The sequence below is a fragment of the Phycodurus eques genome, chromosome 3 (assembly GCF_024500275.1).
Source record: "Phycodurus eques isolate BA_2022a chromosome 3, UOR_Pequ_1.1, whole genome shotgun sequence".
Lineage (NCBI taxonomy): Eukaryota > Metazoa > Chordata > Actinopteri > Syngnathiformes > Syngnathidae > Phycodurus > Phycodurus eques.
In genome coordinates this window covers 26,250,029-26,272,268 of record NC_084527.1, presented here as the reverse complement: position 1 = coordinate 26,272,268, position 22,240 = coordinate 26,250,029, and the positions used below count along the sequence as shown (strand labels likewise).

The window sequence follows — 22,240 nt, the reverse complement described above, 5'->3', positions numbered from 1 at the left end:
CAGAAACACTATAGTGGGACTTCAATATCTAATGAAGACATGTACTGTACATTTGTCTACCGCTACTGTATCAAGTTAGAATAAGGTTTATTGTATGTATTACATTTCAGATTACAACAGAGCTGCTTTCAGATAAATGCTCGCAAATTTAAGCTTCTACATGTTGTTTGATACCAGAAGACTTTAAATGTTATTTGTTTATGTTATGTTATTTCACGAAGGTGGAATGGTGGACGACGGGTTAGCACATCTGCCTCACAGTTTGAGGATCCGGGTTCAAATCCAGCCTCACCAGTGTGGAGTTTGGATGTACTCCCCGTGCCTGCGTGGGTTTTCTCCGGTTACTCCGGTTTCCTCGCACATCCCCAAAACATGCATGCGAGGTTGAAGAACGTAAAGTGCCCGTAGGTGTGAATGTGAGTGCGAATGGTTGTTTATTTATGTGTGCCCTGCGATTGGCTGGCGACCAGTTCAGGGTGTACCTCGCCTCTCGGCCACAGTCGGCTGGGATAGGCTCCAGTATGCCCCGCGAAAATAGATGGATGTATTTCGTGTACTGTATGTGCATCATATTTTTTGTTGATAATGTGTTTTATTCATGGGAAAAAAATGCAGGCACGGCCCGCTTAGGTCTTACTACATGGAAAAGAGTACCCTTGTAGCGGGACTGACATTGCTGTGCTCCTGAACAGAGATCCAGCAGGAACAGAAAGTCAGACAGACTAAGGCAATTATTCCAAAAACAGAACTGGAGTATAGGGCTTGAGACAAGTTTATGTACTGTATACAAATTGCTTTAAAAACTGAATCACTAGTTTATTAAACACAAAAAAACATTGTTGGCTCTGGCAGGGCACTGAAGCTTAAAATTAGAGTCTACTCCTCTTGTTTGAAGCATACGTGGCTGTTAGCTCTCAGCACTTTGACCTCTGAGTGGAGGCTGTTTATACTGTGACACTGCCGATGTGAGACTTTGTTCCCAAACACTGACGACAGCATGACAAAAACAAGGAAATCCATGCAGAACGAGAGTCACTCTATGTCTGGCTCTGTCCTGGTTTCCAAAACGTGTTAGGATTACATCCGCTTATTGCTTTGATGAGACAGAGGAGATGGCAACTGCTCAATAATCCAATGGAATAACCAGCTGTTAGTGCACGCTTTCTTTTTAAATCATTGGCTACAATGACATTGAGTATTGAGTACTATTTAATGTGTACTTTAAACTCAGCTGGCTCCCCTGCATAATGGGAGTTCCAAGAGACCAGCAAGCAGGGTTAAGATGCTGCACACTCAGGACAATGGGCAGCTCAGAAATGATGAGACCCCTTCCAGGTTAATTCTGCACCACCAAAGTGACACTACAGCCGGGAAGGATGGGAGGGAGCGCTCAGTTAATCAACAGGCCTTCCTCATTTGCGACACAGAGACCCTCACCTCCTGTGTTTGCACTGGTTAGTCATAAGCTTCCTTTTGCTCCACTTCCTGCCCAACTAAAGCAGACAGGCTGTGAGATGAGTCAGTGGCCAGCTTTTATTGGAGCTTCCGAACACCTTGTGCTTTGAACCGTTACCGTCAATATGTACAATTGAGGGGAACTGTGGAAGATGTAATCTTGAATTCCATAAAGTCACTTTACCTGAATCCTGTGTATATAAACAAGGTACAGAATCAACATTTAGCATAATGTTATGCTGACATTAGCATTCAGCTCATTTTGACAGAGTTGCATGTGTGCCTGTATAGTCCTTTTTTGGTTTGCCTTTTGCAAAGACTATTTTCCATGTTATGCTTACATTTGACAGTTTTTTTTAAAGTCAGAGAGTGAGCTTGATTCACACAAGGAGAGCACAAACAAGTCTGACAGAAAGTCATTTAGGTAAAAAAAAAAAAGATGGAGCAGGGGTCAGGAGTAGCTGGTTGCACCAGCGCACGACATCCCACCCATCAAATTTGGAAAAGTAGCAAGCTGTGTGAACAAGCTGTATTTGTTGGCGTTAGCCACAATAATGGCCATAGCAACATGAAATAAATGCAACCAACTGAATTTGTAGCTACACCTGCTGGACACAATTAAGTAACCCCCGCACAATTAAAATGCCTTTAGAGACACACAGAAACACAGAAAGGCCTGAGCTGTTATTCGAACCCAGAATCTCTGACTGTAAGGCAGTCCATCGATTATTAACTATTAATCTTGAAAATATCCTAAATATTGCTAAGGATCTATTGATGTCATTGGTTTGTAGGAATATACGTAAATCAACTAAGTGTACCTAATATTGCAGGCAAGGTAGGGTATAAATTCTCAAAGTTACTTATTTAATCTCATCGAATTGTGCTGTGCAGTGTACCTACCATTTTGGCCAGTGAGTGTATAAAATACACCTCCAATATGTCTCACAATATTTTACATTTATTTAGTTTCTATTTTGTATTAATCTGTAACGTGATACTGGTTGTAATGGATTGCCCAGTAGAACTACATATAGTACATTCGTTTTTTTATTTCTTATTTCTGATTATGTTAGGTAATAAACTGACCTCTCCCTTCTTTACTGTCATTGAATGCCTGCGAGGGGTGATTTCTTCATTAATGCTGGAGAGGAAGTTCTGTGAGATGCGCAGGGCATCCTGTAACAGTGGATAGTCAAGGTGGCTCGAGGGAGTGTGCTTCAGTAAGTCCTAAAACAGAAAACAAAGACAATTTTAGTGCCAGACTCCTTGCAAGTAAGATAAGGTTCTGCATTACCATGCCACAGGCTGACTTACATGCAGAACGAGTGTGCTGCGTGTCACTCGGTCAACAGGCTTGTAGAGAAGAGCTATAGAGAAGGAGTCAGCGTAAAAGACTCGAGCACTAGCACGCATATTGAATTATGTGAGTGCCAGTCATTTCCCTCAGTACTCACTCTCCAGGGATTTCTTCGCTGACTGGTCCTTGCTGTCTTTTGTGCTTTTAACCTTGAGATCCTGTCAGGAAGACACAATTACACAATCACATAAGAGCAAGTGCCACGTGGCCTTGTGCAATTAAAACAATCAGTGCAACCACAAAGAGCTTTGTGGCTCTTTACACTGCGAGGAACATTAAAAACTGCTCTGTCATCACTTGTCCTGGGCAGCTGCACCGCATCAAACGCTCAACTGCTGCGGTTCCCGCTGTGTGTAGTGTTATTACATACCTCAGATATCTGCGCAAACTGTGTGTTTGCCTGGCAACACTTGTCTGCAGTCGCCACAGCAACCTTATAGTTATCCACAAAGGCCCGGTAAACCCCGAGCTGGCTGGCCTGCAGGACACGAGGAAAATACAAATTGAATTCCTTCTACCGCCTGGCTAAAAGCAAAATTCCTACCTGGAGTTAAACAAGCAAATTCTGTAGATAAAAACGTTCCATTATATAATTACTGCAGTGATTGAGGTCGTCAGTAGCTTCTTATTTGAAGCATCATCTTCCAGGAAGTTGTGATCTCAATAAAATCTTGGATGATGTTGATCAGAGGTCACTGATCAAATCAACTGGGTATGTGTTCAATAGTGGCTCAACACCTGTGCATTCTAAAGAAAGCCATGTTACAGTGAGGATAAAGCAAAATGTGCTTCAAAAAGGATAAATATTGGAGCAATGGACATGGGTCTTGTGATCTGATGAGTCCAGGCTGACCCTGTTCCCGAGTGATGGGAACATCAAAAAGAGAGGCAGATGAAGTGATGCATCCACCATGCCTAGTGCCTGCTGTACAAGCAAGTCAGGTGTACAGTTTTGATCTCGCCTCGATTTAGTTGGTCAGGTCTCAATTCAACAATGGTATGTGCCCCAACATGGTGTCACTGAAGTGGTATAGTGAACGAACAAGTTTTTCCATTGTGAGATACAGTCCCTTCCAAAGGTATTAGAACAGCAAAGTTAATTCCTTTATTTTTGCTATACACTGAAAACATCTGGATTCTGGGATCAGAAGAGCCACTGAAAACATCAAAAGATGAACATGAAACAACATTTCAGCTTTTATTTACATCTGGATCTGGTACTGGTTAGAAAAAAAGCACCTTATTTTTGAGTCCACCCATTTGTCATGTGAGCAAACGTATTGGAAGATGTAACTGACGAGTGTGTGTCCTATTACATTGTTTCTTCAAAGAATAAATAACGCTGAATGCAATCTACTGTAGTGGATGTGCAATTACACTTTATTCTAGTACTGGCAAATCATGTTCTTCAGGGTCTCACACGCCCCCCCTGGCATCGCAACGCGGCCCCACTGAATAAAGCGGAAGCACTGAATAAACATAACATGCATGTTTTTTAAATCTAGGAGGAAGCTGGAATACCCGGAGAAAACCCACGCACGCACGGGGGCAACATACAAACTTCAGAAAAGGATAGGCGAAGGCCAGATTCAAATCCCCAGTCTCAGAACCGTATCCGTGCTGCTACACTTTGTACATATTGCCAAAATTTGTCCTTGCATTTAAGCCATCCCAGTAGTGCACATGACAAGCACACACCGGAAGGGCAGTGACTTAACAGGGAGCCGTTTTAAGTTTTCGCTGCCTTGCTCAAGGGCAAAACAGTCATGGTTTAAAACAGGATCAGCACAGGGGCTGTATTTTTTTTTAACACTTGGCCAGGGTTGCCCATAGGGGAAAGCGCACGTTCAATGCCTGGGCATGCCCATTATACCACACTGTCTATAATTTTCACTGTGCATAAGTTAACATTTTTGAGTCAAGTCATGTATATTTTTAACCAGTGCCTTAAAATAACCCAAGTATGAAAGAAGATTTCATATATCCAACTCCAACAATCAATTTACAGATGTATCTACCGTAAATACGCGGATATTGCATTCTCTCCGCGTCTTGTTAGATACTTTGTGGATAGCCTATAAAGCAGTGTGAACTGCCTCCTTTTGAAATAATATTATAAAAATAAACTTGTTTTGCCTCTAACAGTAGATAGATGACAACCACGCTAAGTTGCTGTGTCACAACATGCTAAGCGATAGCTTGCTTCGGCATAACAACTTATAAGAGAATGCAAGGCGAGTCAGGGAGACGCAGTGATTCGTCACGTGTCTATATATAAATCCATGCGTGAATGTGTTTTTCATCTTGCGCCAACACCAAACAAGCTCTTATCCCCCAACTTCCTATAGAAGTTTTTGTTCTCCTTGAATGTGCATCATGTGGTGAGGCGATGCTTTTATGGGGCAGAGAGATGACTCCAGGCAGTCTGCTCACATGTGTGTTATTCCAATGATTACATTCAGAGGAAGCGCTCTGCAGAAAGCCAACTCTATTTAAGGTGTATTGACTAATTGAGTAACCTATGTATTATATTAAGCCAATGTATAATTCCAGGCTTCTTTGTGTCTCTTTTGGCTGATGGTTCTCAGCTGTATGTAGTGTATGTTACATCATAAGAAGCAGAAAAACAAGTTCTGGCTCATGTGCCAGAACACGTTTTTACCTGAGTATTTTCCAGATGCTGATATGCATAAAGAATTTAAATGATTTATTTCTCAAGTTTACGATTGTCTTTTAAACTTAAGTTGACACTAATTCAGTGCATAAAGGGGAAGTTAACGAATCTTAAAATGAGATCATACCAGTCTCTGGAAGAGGTCTCCCACACACTGTTGGTAACTCCAGTCTTGGACACGAGGAAGCAGCGCATCGTAGAAGTCTTTATGGATCTCATGGAGCTCTGGCACTTTAAAGAAAATCGTCTCTATCTGCTGGATGGTCAGCATTGGTTGGGACGTTGTGGCAGCGGCCCTGAGAGGTTTCATGGGCTTTAAAAAAACAAAAACCATGAGATTACTAATGAACTTTACTGAAACAAGATTTGCAGATTCCAATCACTTGTTATTAAGAAATTCTGCAATGCTTGCTACCAAAAGGATCTTTTACCAGAGGGTTACCAAATAAAAAAATGCAAAATGTATTTGGTTACCCTTTGCAGCCACACACAAAACTGACCAGTCTTTGACTAAAGTCAGAGGTTCACAAGGGGGGAAAAAAAGTACGTGTTGAACGTACAATTAAAAGTGCTTCTAGATGGCTGAGGTATGTCTCTTCACTGGCCAGGATTCCGGACAGAACCCACTTCCTCATCTCCACACCTTTTTCCTGATCCAGCTCAACCTGACACGAACATGGACATGACAGAGAAAGCAGTCATATTAGGATACAGCAGTCTCCTGTTGACGGACGTGCGAAGTGTTATTAAATGACCAAACACGTGGCTACAAATATTGTTGTAAGATTAAGGATGAAGCATATTTTATTACACTCTATAGGAGTTTTACATTCCACAGCTGCTCAGTCAGACACTTGCGGTATCTTAAAGAAGATACATGTGTTTCTAGACCAGGACTTATTATTTCAACAGGTCAAAGACATCAGTCATCTCAGTGCAGGCTATCATGTTGGAGTTACAAGCTCAGCCATTACATTTCCCCCATCAGTGTTGAAGACCACCAAGAGTACATTTCAGCATATAATAATACCACACATACAGGATGAACACAGAAACGGGGAGGGGAACCAGCTCTCTCTCTCTCTCAAACATCTGTTTGCCCACACTGCGTTTGCTGTGTGCGCAACGCCCTGTTTTATACTGAGAAGCACTCTCATTTGGCTAGGACATGCATGTTGAACACTTTTTCTGCTCAAGTGCACCTCATTAACAAAAAAATCTGCTCTCCGTGTCCACAACTGATTGGTCAGGAAGACTATGACCAGAAAGTATAAAGCAAATTATGAATCAATTCATAAGCTTCAGTTTTGATATACAATGCACCGGTAGTGTCGTGGTACATGCTGCGTCCTTTCATGCAAACAGCCTGGGTTAGATTCCCGGCCAGTGCCCCAAATACCCACTGCCGGTCCTGGATTAAACAATAGGTGGGTTGCGTCAGGTATGGCATCTTATATATATATATATATATATATATATATATATATATATATATATATATATATATATATATATATATATATATATATATATATATATATATATATATATATATATATATATATATACATATATATATATATATATATATATATATACATATATATATACATATATATATATATATATATATATACATATATATATATATATATATATATATATATATATATATCGTCCAGTATAATCATCCATCCATTTGCCATAGTGCTTGTCCTCATTAGGGTTGGGGGTGAGTGAGCAGGAGCCTATCTTAGTGGACGTGTTGACTTTTGGCAAGAAAGGAGGTACTGTACACCTTGGACTAGTCAAACTGGACAAACAACAGTGTTCCCATGCACACTCACAATCACACTAAATCCCCAAATTGTAAGGGCTCCTTAACAATTTTCAAGTTCGACGCCCCACTTAGCACAGCCACCTCACGGTTCTGAGGCTAGGGGTTCGAATCCGAGCTCCGGCCTTCCTGTGCGAAGCTTCCATGTTCTCCCCGTACTTGCTATCCCAAAGTCATCTGGGATAGCCAGCAGCTCACCTGCGACACTAGTGAGGATAAGCAGTATAGAAAACATATGGATGGAAACCAAGTAACCGTATAATTACTTAACAGTGACACAACACCACTGCTGAGAAGATACCAAGCTCTGTATTTTGCCAGAACATAAGATACACCTGCCTCTTTTTTTTTTTTTTTTGAGCTTTGAATGTATTATAGGGTTCAATATTTTAACATATAACCCCACATCTAAAAGCAGTGCACTTGAAGGTCAGAGTGCAAGGGTTTTATGGCGGTTGTTTAAATTCATATTTGCATTGTTCTTATGTTTTGTACTCCATAAACGTCATCTACAGCAAGTTGTCAACGATAAATTGGCAAAAAAATATTTTTTTGTTTTGTTTTTAGCCTTCCAGAACATTCCCAATTTTGAGACATCCTAGGTGGAGTTACTCTAACCACCGCAAGGGCTACCGGAGGTGAGGTAATGTTTGTCAATCAATAACATCCTGCATTTACTATGAAAGGGGAGCTAGGATTTGCAATATGAGCAGGATGATGATTTATACACACAGGAGCCAGCTGAAGGTGGTTAACCATACATTTCAGCTGATGAGGGGGTCAAAGCCTGTCTGTGAAGACATCTAGCGGCTACTTAGCAGCTGGACAGACATCATCAAAGTGAAACCACTGGTTTAATGAGCTTAATCGCGTATCACGATTCGTGGTTGCCGATTCAATTCAAGTACGATATTGGTTCATCTACAACGATACGATCCGAAACGTTTCAGTGTTTGGAAATCCATTCAGTAACTTTTTAGCCAAAAATTCAACCAGTGTGACTGAAATAAATACCTGGATAATGTCCTAAATTCCTTTTGTTTCTTGTAAAGGTATCAGGTAAAATTAATGATTGTTATAATAAACAAACAATAAACAACCATTGTGGCAAATAACAATAATAATAATAATACATTCACACTTTATTTGAATAAAGTGCAACTAACATCTCTTCAGGTTGGATTAACTGCTACTTTGATGTTCTTTTTCAACATAGAAATGATACAAATCTTATTGTAATAGAACACAAAACACGTAATGCTCTAATGTTCGAATAATATTTATTACTACCCACTTACTAGTCACCCGATGTGCTCTGAGAATCTCGTGATGTCCAAGTTACCATTTGTCATGAGTGGCACACTCTACAGTATGCCTGCTCGATACTCTCTTTCATTACTTTGGTCTTTGTCTCTAAAGTGTTGGTATTAGCGTTTCCTGAAGTACAGTAAGTCCGTGATAGAATTTTGTACTGTGGCTCAACTTCTCAAGTGTGTTCATCAACCTTTTCGCTCTCGATCCTGCTATCATCATTAAGAAGAAAAGATGGTTGAAATGTCTCACAAATTGATGTTTGGCCTTGCTTGCTTCTTGGATCTGGGTGATTGCAGCCTTTCATCCATCCATCCATCCATCCATCCATTTTTTCAACCACTTATCCTCACGAGGGCCGCGGGCGTGCTGGAGCCTATCCCAGCTATCTTCGGGCGGGAGGCGGGGCACACCCTGAACTGGTCGCCAGCCAATTGCAAGGCACATATAAACAAACAACCATTCACACTGACACTCACACCTACGGGCAATATAGAGTCATCAATTAACCTACTACGCATGTTTTTGGGATGTGGTAGGAAACCGGAGTGCCCGGAGAAATCCCACGCAGGCACGGGGAGAACATGCGAACTCCACACAGGCGCGGCCGGGATTTGAACCCTGGTCTTCAGCACTGTGAGGCAGAAGTGCTAACCAGTCGTCCACCGTGCCGCATGGCCTTTCATATTACCATCATTTCCCGTGTATAAAGCGCATTTTTTCCCAGTTAGTTCTGTCTGTCAATATGCCTCACTGGCATAAATAGGTGAACAAAGATACATTATTTATTGTAAATATATTTTTTTGAGTAATTAAGTACACAAGTATATACAGTAAATGAACGTGCGCCTTATGGTCGTGAAAATACAGTACTTATATTCCACAACTTGTCAATGGCGTCGGTAAGCTAACAGTTTATTGCTTGCCTCTCATGTTTTCTTCTCGATCATTGTTTTATTACTGCAAACCCCAAATGTGTCCATACTTCTGATTTAAGTTTTGCAAGATGTTCTTCAACATCTTCAACAAACAGAAACAATCCAGATGCCTTGATTTAACCTTCGCAGATTCCACTCATTATGTTTAGCGCTCTGCTCAGTGGCGTGCTGCTCTGTCATATTTCCTGCACTGCACATCCATCTACTATTGATTTTCTGTCACTCTCCTTTTAAAAGTTTGTTCTGTCCGACTGATTTTTCAATAAAAACACAGTCCAGGAATATGGCTGCATATGGCCTAAAACACAAGACGTGTGGCTCCTCACCACCTCCCCCGCCGAGTGACTCTCCAGGATCTACTGGTCTCGTATTGCTATTTTATTGCTTGGAAAGCTTAAGAAGCTCTTCTCTTATCACTGCCCACAACATTACTACAACCAGCTGCCCACATTATAAAACATTGTGAAATTGAAAAATATTCGGCAATTTGTGTGTGCTTGTGTGTGCCAATGCCGAATGAACAGAGGGTGTGCCATTCGTTACGTCACAGCCAAAAATAGCCAACGATAGCTGAAGATGGAGAGACGCTAGATTCAAAATGCAGACGACACATTCTGATTTACATTTAGCGATTAAACTGCTGTATAACTGCTATATAATCACCTCAAAATGGCAGTTATGGTTTGTAAAGGAGTTATAGGGGTATCAAGAATTTTCTAAAAATCTTTGCACTCTGACCTTTAGACAGCAGCAACAGTATAGGCCAATATACCATATACAAAATAAGATCAGCGCAGTAACGTTACCAACAGCGTAGACTCCAGGGAACCAGATGACTGGGTGTCTCGGCTGCATTGACTTTTAGAACGGAGCTGTGGCGAGGAGGAAGGAGAGCCCGTGAGGGACACAGCATCGTGACAAGATTGCTCCTCTGAGTTTTCCAGGTCATAACTAAATGACGGTGGTCCCTCGTTATCTGTCAGAAACAAAAGACAAATGTAAGCCATGTACCAATAACAGTTATCACCCATGAGTTGGTGAATTATTGGACCTGTAAAAATTTTAGACAAATTTCCTTGATATGCCTTGATATCTACTGTCGTACAGTAGAAATCCTAAATCACATCATTGTTTATTTTAATGTAGATGTGCCTCTTATAGAGTCAGAAACAAGCTGTAATGGAAGAGTCGTCATTGTGGATATGTTTTGTCTCAGCTCATTTTACAGCTATCAATAATGTAGATCACTTTTGCTGCCTCTTGGACAGGTCATCGTTGCAAATGAGAACTGGTTCTCAACTGACCTACTTTGTTAAATAAAAGTTACATTAAAAAAAATAAAACAAATTTAAAAAATGCATACGCTAGCCATAAAATTAGTGTGCAACTGCAAAATCCAATGAATACAAGAATGTTATGAAGTTTGCTGTGGTGTCAACAAACATCCATTCACATTCATATTCACACCGATTGGCTATTTACTGTAGTATACGGTGAAAACGCTCTTCTTAATTCTATTTAATTATGTCATTACTGTATGTTTATATAAATTACAATATTATAGAGTCCTATTTTTCTCATTAAAAAAAAAACAACTTTTGGGGGAGGCTGGAACGGTTAATGACATTGCCAGTAATTTCAATCGGAAAACATGAGAAGCGATACACGTGATTTAAGTTACGAGCATGGTGAGGGGGGAAATAAACTTGTATCTCAAGGCATCACTATATATGGTTGCAGTTGTCTCTTAAGTTTACAATGAAACTTGAAATAGATACATGCTGATAGTGATCAAATGCAAGAAAAGCAAGTCCCAAATACTGTATACATCGTACCCTGTGATTTCCAATGTTTAGAACACCCGGAAGAAGAAAATCAACAGGTTTTGCAATCTGTAATTACTGCCAAATGTCCCTGAGTCACTTATCAGAGTTATCAACATCGTTGTCATAAATGTGACTAAAGTCTATGAGAGAGGATCTCAACGCAAGAAGCAAAGAAAAGGATCTAAGCATGCATCTACCAGAGTGGTGACAGGTTTGTAAAGAGTAGCTAATAAAAAGCTTGCAAACAGGAAAGAGAGGATTCCGGAAAGTGAGAGGATAAGGCTGAGTCACCATGGAGAAGCCGGGGAAACCAGGCCCATTTAACACAGTGACATCTACAGCGGCTCTGTGACAAAGGACTCCAACAAACAGAGAGGACCCAATCGAGAAGGGAGAGACGTGCCTTGATTGTGTGAGGAAGAGATGAGTACTGGCCAAGAAGCTAGCATTAGCACACAGGGGAAGTCCTGTGTGAAAGGCCACTCTGTGTTCCAGCGAGATTATACATCAGCTCAGCCATAACAAGAATAGCTAGTTTGCCACTGAGGAGGGGCCCAGGCAGCTCTGTCCGGGAAATTCAGCAATTCATCTTCAACATCAAAGTGGAAACAGGCCTTCTGCACGAAGGTCGTCTTTTCATAAGCAGGCTCAGCTCCCACCGATAGCTAGGATGTGCTCTATGTTGTACAATACATACCGTACAGCTAACTTAGATTTTTCAAAGTTAAACTTTGTAAAGCTTATCCCTCGTATGATTCATTAAAAAGTGTGTCTCAATATTTTTTGTCCACAGGGTAGTCCAATACACAACATCAAATGTAATTTATTGTAGAAAGAGAAGAATTCAGAAGAGTGGAGAAGAGGTCTGTTTTGTTTCCCCTAATGCATTTCTCTTTCCCTTCTATTTTGTTATTGGAAGTCACTTATCTTTAGAAGGATCTTTTGTTTCAGGGTTTTCAAACTCATTTTTCATTTTTGTTGCAGGTCCACACTGTAGTTACAGTATTGTCTCTCAAAGGGCCGTTATGACTGTGAAACCATATAAATGTTTAATCGCCTCATCATATTATTACATATACACAACAAACTGAAGGATAACGAGTTTTGAAATCAGAAGTCAAGGACAATATCAACTATTTCAAATTACTGTAAATACCCCAAAATGCTTGCAATATCTCAATGTTAGGCGGCACGGTGACCGACTGGTTAGAGCGTCAGCCTCACAGTTCTGAGGACCCGGGTTCAATCCCCGGCCCCGCCTGTGTGGAGTTTGCATGTTCTCCCCGTGCCTGCGTGGGTTTCCTCCGGGCACTCCGGTTTCCTCCCACATCCCAAAAACATGCATTAATTGGAGACTCTAAATTGCCCGTAGGCATGACTGTGAGTGCAAATGGTTGTTTGTTTCTATGTGCCCTGCGATTGGCTGGCAACCAGTTCAGGGTGTACCCCGCCTCCTGCCCGATGACAGCTGGGATAGGCTCCAGCACGCCCGCGACCCTAGTGAAGATAAGCGGCTCAGAAAATGGATGGATGGATGGATCTCAATGTTATTCCATCCATTGAGCCATCCATTTTCCATACCGCTTATCCTCACTAGGGTCGCGGGTGCCCTGGCGCCTATCTCTACGTACTCTGGGCAAGAGGCGGGGTACACCCTGAACTGGTCACAAGCCAATCACAGGGCACATATAAACAAACAATCTACGCACTCACATTCACAATGGACAATGTAGAGTATTCAATAAACCTACCATGCATGTTTTTGTAAATGTGGGAGCAAACTGGAGTACCCGGAGAAAACCCACGCAGGCACGGGGAGAACATGCAAACTCCACACAGGCGAGGCCGGATTTGAACTCGGGCCCTCGGAACTGTGAGGCGGTTCTGCTAACCAGTCGTTCCACCGTGCTACCCCTCAACGTTATCCATCCATCCATTTTCTGAGCCGCTTCTCCTCACTAGGGTCACGGGCGTGCTGGAGCCTATCCCAGCTGTCATCGGGCAGGAGGCGGGGTACACCCTGAACTGGTTGCCAGCCAATCGCAGGGCACATACAAACAACCGTTCGCACTCACATTCACACCTACGGGCGATTTAGAGTTGTCAATTAACCTACCATGCATGCTTTTGGGATGTGGGAGGAAACTGGAGTGCACGGAGAAAACCCACGCAGGCACAGGAGAACATGCAAAATCCACACAGGCGAGGCCGGATTTGAACTCGGGCCCTCGGAACTGTGAGGCGGTTTTGCTAACCAGTCGTTCCACTGTGCTACCCCTCAATGTTATTATTTCTTAAATGTGACAATTTAATATTTGGTATATATTTTAGCAAGGATCATGGAAGTTGCTGCACATGATTTTCTGATTCGCAGGCCAATGATGTGGCAGGCCAGATCTGGTCCCCGGGCCTTGAGTTTGACACCTCTGCTTTACAAAGGTACTTATTCATCCTGGAGGAATTTTGTTTACAATATGTAAAAATATATTAGTTTCTTCACGACTACGTCTCTCAATGCTGACCGATGTGTATTAGATATCACAGTGAAGAAATCATTCCCCAATTTCCACTCTGCAGTGAATGTATCACAAAACATCCTGCAGCTAGTTAGACAGTTCCATGTCCCCCCTGCCTCTTCCTAAAGCAGCTCAAAATGATTTCAACCATGCAATAAAGATGTAATAAATACTCTTTAATGACCTTACATAAGTGCTGAGCCCGCCAGCTGTGGATCAGACAGAAGCTGTATTTGCGTCTGACTTTGCCTGAATTTTGTGTTTTTCAAGGAATTTCACAAAACAGTAATTTGTTTCATATTATTCCAGGCCTTTTTGTGATAAGTATACAGATTTTGCTGTTTTTCCTACACTTGCACCTTGAATATGCCATAAATAAGACACCAATGCTAAAGCAATGACGAAAGTTCCCACCCCTTTTCTGGAAGTTGATCAGCCATCAGAAAACAGCTTTCAGATGCTTTCTTACGCTTGTGAAAAAGAGAAATGAAAGGCATAATTTTTGGTTATGATATTGATGACACAGCAAAGACATCAAATCCCTAATCCTAATCCGTGGAGATAAACTATGGTAGCAGCTAGTGACAGATGTACAGCTGAGACTGTTACAAAACCAGAGATTCAGTCTCACACAGATAATCATTTGGTCTTATTTTGCCATGCCAAAAGTCCAACATCATCTTTCAACATTTGGATCAAAAGTGAACATTGGCACTGACAAAATACAGGGATGATATGTACATCTCACGACACATTGGTGAGTTAAAACTAAAAACATCGCCATTACCTATTTTGGATAGAAGCCAATCTACATCAAATAGGACTCAACCAGTATGAAACTCAGCAAAGAGGTTTATTGATTCATTTCAGCAGCTAGAATAGTGGCATCCACCATACCCTGTATGCCTGCTGGGAAAAGGCCAAGGCCAGTGCACTGACAAGTCATTGATCAGTGTAGTGTTCATAGCTCAGGGAGGGGCTCCTGCTTCTCTTGCATGCATTCAAAAATAAACAAACTTGATAACAGTGATTGAATCACCTCAGAGAATATGCCACAAAATTGAACAATTCAAAAAATAAAAACAATAATCCATAATAATAATCCAGAAAATTAAAATTAATTAGGGGAGATGGTACATAATATTGCTGGGTAAAGATTGTTATGATCTGGAGAGAAAGATTACACCTTTGGGAAAAAAAGTAACGTGGGTATGAGATGTTAAAATCTCAACAACGCATTACGGCTCCAGCGAATGGGATGCTCCACTGAAGTTTGTCATCACCTGGGAAACTGTAGCAGCCGCAAGAGCAAAGAGACAAGAAGGGATTGAAGGCATGGAAAACCAAAAACTTTGTAGCTTTACCTAATCAATGGCACTTCAAGTAGAACAATCAAGAGAGATTTATCTATGATGCACTTCATAGTGACCTGTTGGTGAAATTGTGTGAGGTCATGTAGGCCATTCCAACTCTCCAAAAGTTCATCACAGTAGGCCACATGAAGGTCAATGATAACTCAAAAGAATACACTCATATGCCACTATGTTTATTATCGAATAGAATTGCATGACTTCATCTTAAGAAAGGTGTTTCTAATATTTTACTTGTCTGATTAAACAATATGAAAGACGAAAAATATTATAAACCTTTGTCAGCATGATACAGTACTGTTGTTTGTATGGATATGTACCAGGGATGGGGGATTATAATTAAATAATTGATTGTTTAGAAGGACAGCATTAGCACGAGTGGTTAGCTGGTCTGCCTCAGAGTTCTGAGGTTCAGAGTTTGGATCTCAACTTCCCTTCTGTGTGTTCTCCCCACGTTTGCGTGCGTTTTCTCCAGGCACTACGGCTTTCTCCCACATTCCTTAAACATGCATGTTAGGTTAACTGTAGACTCTAAATTGACCACAAATGTGAATGTACTAAGCGTAAATAGTTGTTTGTGCCCTGTGATTGGCTGGCGACTCGTCAGGGTTGTATCCTGTCTGTCGCCCAAAGTTACTGTTACTGAGATAGGCTCCCGCTCACCTGCTACCCGCATGAGGATAGGCAGTATAGAAAATGGATGCTTAGATTGTTAAAAATTATGTATCTGTATCTGGAGGATCTGTAAATGCAATAGTCCTCTATGTGTTGTAACAAATTGTAAAAATATTAGCCAAAAGATCAAGTGCGTAGGATGGAGGCCTTTAAGCCACACGGCCTGTGGAATCAGCGAGGCCCACCGCACGTGGCTCTCATCTGCTGTAGGCCAGACTAAAATTAGTGCCAGTCAGTGAACAGTATCGGTTAGAACTGCGCCGCCCAGCCCGGTGCACCTACTAATCAGTGTGTCGAAATAGCTCAGGGTGGTGAGACCACTGCTTGTAATGTATTTCATAACAGGAATAATCAAAGCGCAGTAGTTCCAATCTGTAAAAACAACCAGTGTGGCAAAAAAAAATGGCAATACACTGATTTTTTTTTTTTTTCACAAAAGAAAATTTATTATATTATAGTAAATGCAAACGCAACCTGGTATGGCTCCCTGGGGGAGGTATGCCAAGTATGACTATAGGGTTATGCAGCATTAACTTAACAACATTAAAGATGTGGAGTTTGTTATTTTGAAAATAAAATGAATCTATTAAAATACAGTCACCCATCCATTTACCCACTTTCTGTACCTCATGAGGGTGACGAGCCTACCCTAGCTTACATTGGGCATGAGGTGGGTACACCCTGGACTGGTTTCCATTGCATTCGCATCAATGACATATACCGTAATTTCTCATGGAAATGTGCATTCCCCCCCACCCCCCAAAAAATATCAAAAATCTATGGTGCGCATTATACATAGGTATAGGGGAAAATGGAAAAGATTTTCCCATTTAAAAATGTATGCCGTCATCTAGAGGTTATGAAAAGCGGCACACGTTCATTTCAATATGCCACCGCTACCTAGAGATTATGAGAAAGGTGTACACTTTCATTCTAATATGACAGCGCCACCTAGAGGCTCTGAAAAAGGTGTAGCCTACACTTTCGTTCCAATATGAGAGGGATACGTATAATATGTACAGATGTGCTCATAAGTTTACATACCCTGGGGAGAATTTGTGAAATATTGTTTTATGACTGATGATTGAACAACAACCATCATTAATTTCTTTATGGTTATGTTTTGTTTAATGATAATGCTTTTCTGAAATGCTTGACAGTTTAATTTTAATCCCATTAAAATAAAACTAATTGTGTTTCACCTGCCCCTTCATGTTTTCTTTAAAGAATTGTATCCATCTTACAAATTCTGCCTGGGTAATCAAACATATGAGCACAACTGTGTGTTTTCTCATTCACTAAATAAAGGTAGGACTGTGAATTTCAAAATAAGAGCAAGTAAACAAAAAGAAAGCATTTTGTGTTCAAATAAGAATAATTATTTGAAAAAAATGAAAAAAATACAGCTAATACGTCATGTTTTGATCATATGGGTAGAAGCAAAAGCATGCATTGTAAAAATGCATTATCATAGGTAGAAGGGTTTTCCAGAATTTTGAGGTCAACTTTGGGGGTGCGTACTATACATGGGTGCGCATTATACACAATAAATTACAGTACATCACAAAAGTAGATATAACAGTGATATTGAACCCTAAAAAGGAAGGAATTATATATTTATTAAATGCAATGCATTTTTACCTTTTATCTTTATTTGCCAAGTATGTTCAAAAAACACACAAGGAATTTGTCTCCGGTAGTTGGAGCCGCTCTAGTACGACAACAGATAGTCAATTGACAGAGAACACTTTGAGACATAAAGACATTGACAAAAAAAACAGTCACTGTGGCACTAGGACTTACTTTCAGGTGATGTCAGTGATAGAGAATCACTAAATAATGAAAAATCCACTATTCCATCTGATTTATTGCTCATGCTTTATTGGTTTGCTATTAGTTCGGCTTGTGAGCTGTGGACAAAGTAAGAGTTTGCCTTTGCTTGTTTCTTACCCATGTGTTTCTTCATAAACTTACAGTGAGCAGCCTCATATTTGTCTAAAAGAAATTGTGTTGAGTAGTAATGCAACAAGCTCCACAGGTCAGGCTGTCGTGAGAGAGGTGAACTCATACCACACTTTACATTTCATTATCCATTTCCCCCCACACCCTGCGAGCAGCTGAGACATTCCATTAGCACTTGCCTGCCAGCCAGAAGCACAGAGAGCCCTTTGAGTGTGACCAAGGAGGGGAGCTGAGACTGCAGGACCAGACACGCTGAGGCTGAGCACAGGGGGGACCACTGAGCCAGGGGAGTCCACAAGCTCATAAGCATGCCAAAGAGTTTGTCCAATTATCTACAGCAAAGTGTTTGACTAAATAAACTAACCGGGTGAACTAGTGAGCACAGTCTTGCTTGGTTCTTAAACAAGTGTTTTATTAATTTTTTTCTGTTACCAGATAAGAGAGCACAAAGAGCCTATTCATGGATTTTAATGTGAGAGCAGCTGGCAATGTCAGACCTGCTGTCATGATGGACTGCCGGCTTTTGGCTAGTGTGCGCTGTACAGTGCACAGAGCAACAGGTGTGTCTTACTTACACACAGGGGCAGGATCGCCCGACCACGACTGCGACCAGCACTTCCTTCTGTGGGCCAACGTTTACTCTAGGAAAGGGAGAGGCTGCATTCATTAGCTTCCATGACCACTACACTTTAGGTGCTGGTGTCCTGGTACAATATAGGTCTGTCTGGGCTACCTTGAGGGGCCTCAAATATTAATGACCCTGCATTTGACCAGAAATATGGACAAGGTCTAAAACGGGCTGATACAGCAAGTAGTGCCACCTTCTGCACTGAGGCCAAAACAGAGCCTTCATCAACACTCACTGACAGTCAAGGCTGACGCACCTAGAGTTTGTAAAAATTTAAGATGTTGAAATGCTGATTAATACATTAATTCACAGCATACCATGAATAACATTATAGGAATCTGATAAGATGTGCCGTTATTGGTTTGAGGACACATTATTTGAGGAGCAGAAGTTCAGAACCAGAGTGTCACAAAAATAGAAATTTTAACTAGTTGTTGGAGAGATGCTATCCTGATTGAGGTTGAAACCGTAGCACTGCCACAGTGCTATTAAGCGGAAAAACATGCTCAATCCACCCTGGAAATGCATGTGAATACTGAGATATGATGGTCACCAATCTTAAATTCCAAAGAATGACTTGAGGGTTACAAGGCTGTACTAATAAGCAATTCAAGCATTTACAGTAACCCCCAGATATCATGCAAACATCCCTTAGCTCACCGTAGCACCGAAGGCTGTGAGCAGGATGACATCAAGAACACTACCCATTGCTTTGAGATGATGTTATAACCTGGGGTGTGCATAACATTTTGGGGTCTTTTTCTCAGGTTAGGGTTTCTATGATTGTCGTTTGCTCCAGATCATTTTCTTAATTTTTTTTTCGTTACTGATCCCAGAGAATTGGACAACGGAGATGAATATATTGATAATTCACACTTGATATAAATTTTAAATGAATACAATCAGTGCAACTAATATCATTAACATGTAATTCTTCAAACACAGAAAATTAAATTACAGCTTGTCTAATGTTGTGAAACCTTTCTAACTTTGGCACCCTCTGCCACCCTTTTATATATATATATATATATATATATATATATATATATATATACACACACGTTTTGCAACTTTGACAATGGCCTGATTCATTGTCACACAGTACAGGACATTGTAATCAGCTGATTCATTTGGTGCAAGACTCCAGGACTCCAGGGTATGGGCTAAGCACAAAATACAGACAAGGGAATCCCCAAAGTTCACCATCCAACATAATTTGGAAAAACTCTTTCCTATAAAATTCCTATATTGACAGCAGCTCTGTCAATGCACGCTGAGGCCAAACGTGTCTTGCACACAGAGAACCTCTCGACTGTGAGGCAGACCTGCAAAACTACTACTCCAGTCAACTGCTGGTACAACATAAAATACTGGAATTAAAACATGCAGACATTTATTGAATGTTGTTAAAAAGAAAAGCTGATGTAACACAGTGGTAAACATGACCCTGTCCCAGCTTTTTTGGAATGTGTTGCAGCCATAAAATTCTAAGTTTATGATTATTTGCTAAGAACAATAAAGTTTACCAGTTTGAACATTAAATATCGGTCTGCATGTTACTGTAATTAGCAATCTAATTTATGGTCATGGTGAATGATTTAAGATGTTGGATGGTAACAGAAACTGTTCCCTTAATACAGAAAAAAGAGAAAATAAATTCTTTTACAGGGAACCCCAGCTATTCGCAGGGACAGGGACCAAGCCCTGCAGCAAAGCAAGAAATTCTGCGAGTAATTGACTCCCTCCCTAAAAAGGTTTATAATTGCCTATAGATGCCACAAGGTGAAGGCGAAGCACTACTTTTGTCTCAATTAAACTCCTCAACTCACATAAACATACATTAGTTCTGTAGCACCAAAAATGCCAAAAGATATCGGCAAAGCAATACTTTTATTTCTTAGGCCTTGAGCACAAAAACTTTGAAAAGGCGAATCTTTCAGCAAGTAACAGAGGATAGGTTTAAGAAAAAATACACAAATAGGTGAATTTGCAAATGCCGAACCGCAAATACACCCACATTTTCATGAATGTTATGGTTTCTTGCTAAGCTCATGTGCTACCCGTTAACAAAGTCTCATGGAAATTTTGCATTACCTACCTCTTGCATTTGTACATTTGCACTTGGCAGAGGTAATAAGTTACTGTATACTGACACACAATTGCATGAATGGGAGTGCTTGCCTCTCAGCATTCACACAATCGGAATTGAGCCACATCCTATCACTGTTTTACTTCACTTCACATCCAGACACTTCTTCAAGACGCTACACATACAACTTTTGCCACTGGCATTTAAGAGCCATGATGATGATTAATGATGGCAAAATAGACCCATCAGAGAGCTGGCCTCCTTAAAGGGCCCCTAGCTAATCTAAACTATGTCTATAGCCAAGCTTGACAATTGGCCCAGATAACCAGAAGCCAGGAGACAACAACCATTCTCCTTTTCATAGAGAAGACGAAAGAGGTGTGTCAAGATTATGCAGAGTAACACAGCTGATTAGCATGGATGGAATTGTTTTCTCATCCCTGAATTACTAATAAACATGGCATGGTGCAGAAAGTGCACATGTACAGACACGAAAATCCTTGACAACCTCAAGTAGGCAAACGTCAAGACTGCGGCTTTGCCTAATAACTAACATAATGCTCTACTAAATAGCGTACAAAGCTCGTTTACAACAATGAGATCAAGGTAGCATTGTTTTTTGTTTTGTTTTTGCTGGGTGAAATAGATTTCATCCAAATGTTTTTATAAAATTCAAACGAACAATAAGGCTTTGTGGCTACTCCCTGCAAGTCCCTAACCACAACAAAGATGAGTTTATTGAAAGCGTGCCTCGACCAACTCCCTGCCTAAATCTTAATCCAGTAACATGCACACAGATGTTATTACAACATCAGAAAGTGAATCCAGACAGCTGGTAATTCATTATACAAGGATCACATGAAACAGCTGTGCTTTTATATCAACACTAAGTCTCCTTCGGACAAGGGCACTGCCCACTGAGCACAGTAGCGTGAATATTTTCAACAGTAGGTGTCAAACAAGGTGACGTGCATTAGCAGGGGAACTCCATTGATTTTACACATTAAGGTCAGGTTGGAAGTCATAAGGACTGTTCTCCCTGTGCAAAAAAATCTTCGATCAGTGTAAAACCTCTCAGTGATAGTTCCCTGGAAATAGTTTTCGGACAAATAAAACACTCAAAAGTCCACTGGAACTTTTAACCACACCTCCACAGGATCAGAGAAAACACTCAATGCAGCAGAACACTCTTGGGGAGGGGCAGAAGGTGGGCCGTTTGAACACCAATTAAAAACAACACAAATGCTGTCTCAGTGATGTAATCAGGGCTGCCCCGACTTGTTGGCTACAAATTTAGAAAAGAAAACATGTTACTAACTGAAGGCACGGCTGTAAAAGACTGTTTTGCAGGTGATGTGGCACACAAGCCACATGGTGCCTTCAGGAAAAAGTGAGACGTAATGCATTTGAACAACAGATTAGCAATTCATTTTCTCAGGGGGCCATGTGAAAAACTGGAATGGTAGCCAAAGGCCATTCCATCATGCTAAACTCAATTTAACTGAAAGCATTTTTATAAATCAGTAAACTGTATTGTTTTGATAAGATGTTACTTGGGTAGAACAGTATAGAGGGTATATAGTGTTCCCTCGCCACTTC

General features: G+C 40.8%; 1 protein-coding gene across 1 annotated transcript in view; it reads right to left on the bottom strand.

Annotated features, from left to right (window-relative positions):
- Positions 1–22,240, bottom strand: part of si:dkey-91m11.5 (PH_BCR_vertebrate and RhoGAP_Bcr domain-containing protein) — a 41,575-nt gene that overhangs the window by 11,744 nt on the left and 7,591 nt on the right. The window contains exons 2-8 of the mRNA XM_061672896.1: positions 10,382–10,551; positions 6,050–6,154; positions 5,617–5,802; positions 3,186–3,293; positions 2,913–2,973; positions 2,773–2,825; positions 2,545–2,685 (exon numbers count right to left, since the gene is read on the bottom strand). Of these exons, the coding sequence (XP_061528880.1) occupies positions 2,545–2,685; positions 2,773–2,825; positions 2,913–2,973; positions 3,186–3,293; positions 5,617–5,802; positions 6,050–6,154; positions 10,382–10,551 (824 nt within the window). The remainder of the gene's footprint in view (positions 1–2,544; positions 2,686–2,772; positions 2,826–2,912; positions 2,974–3,185; positions 3,294–5,616; positions 5,803–6,049; positions 6,155–10,381; positions 10,552–22,240) is intronic.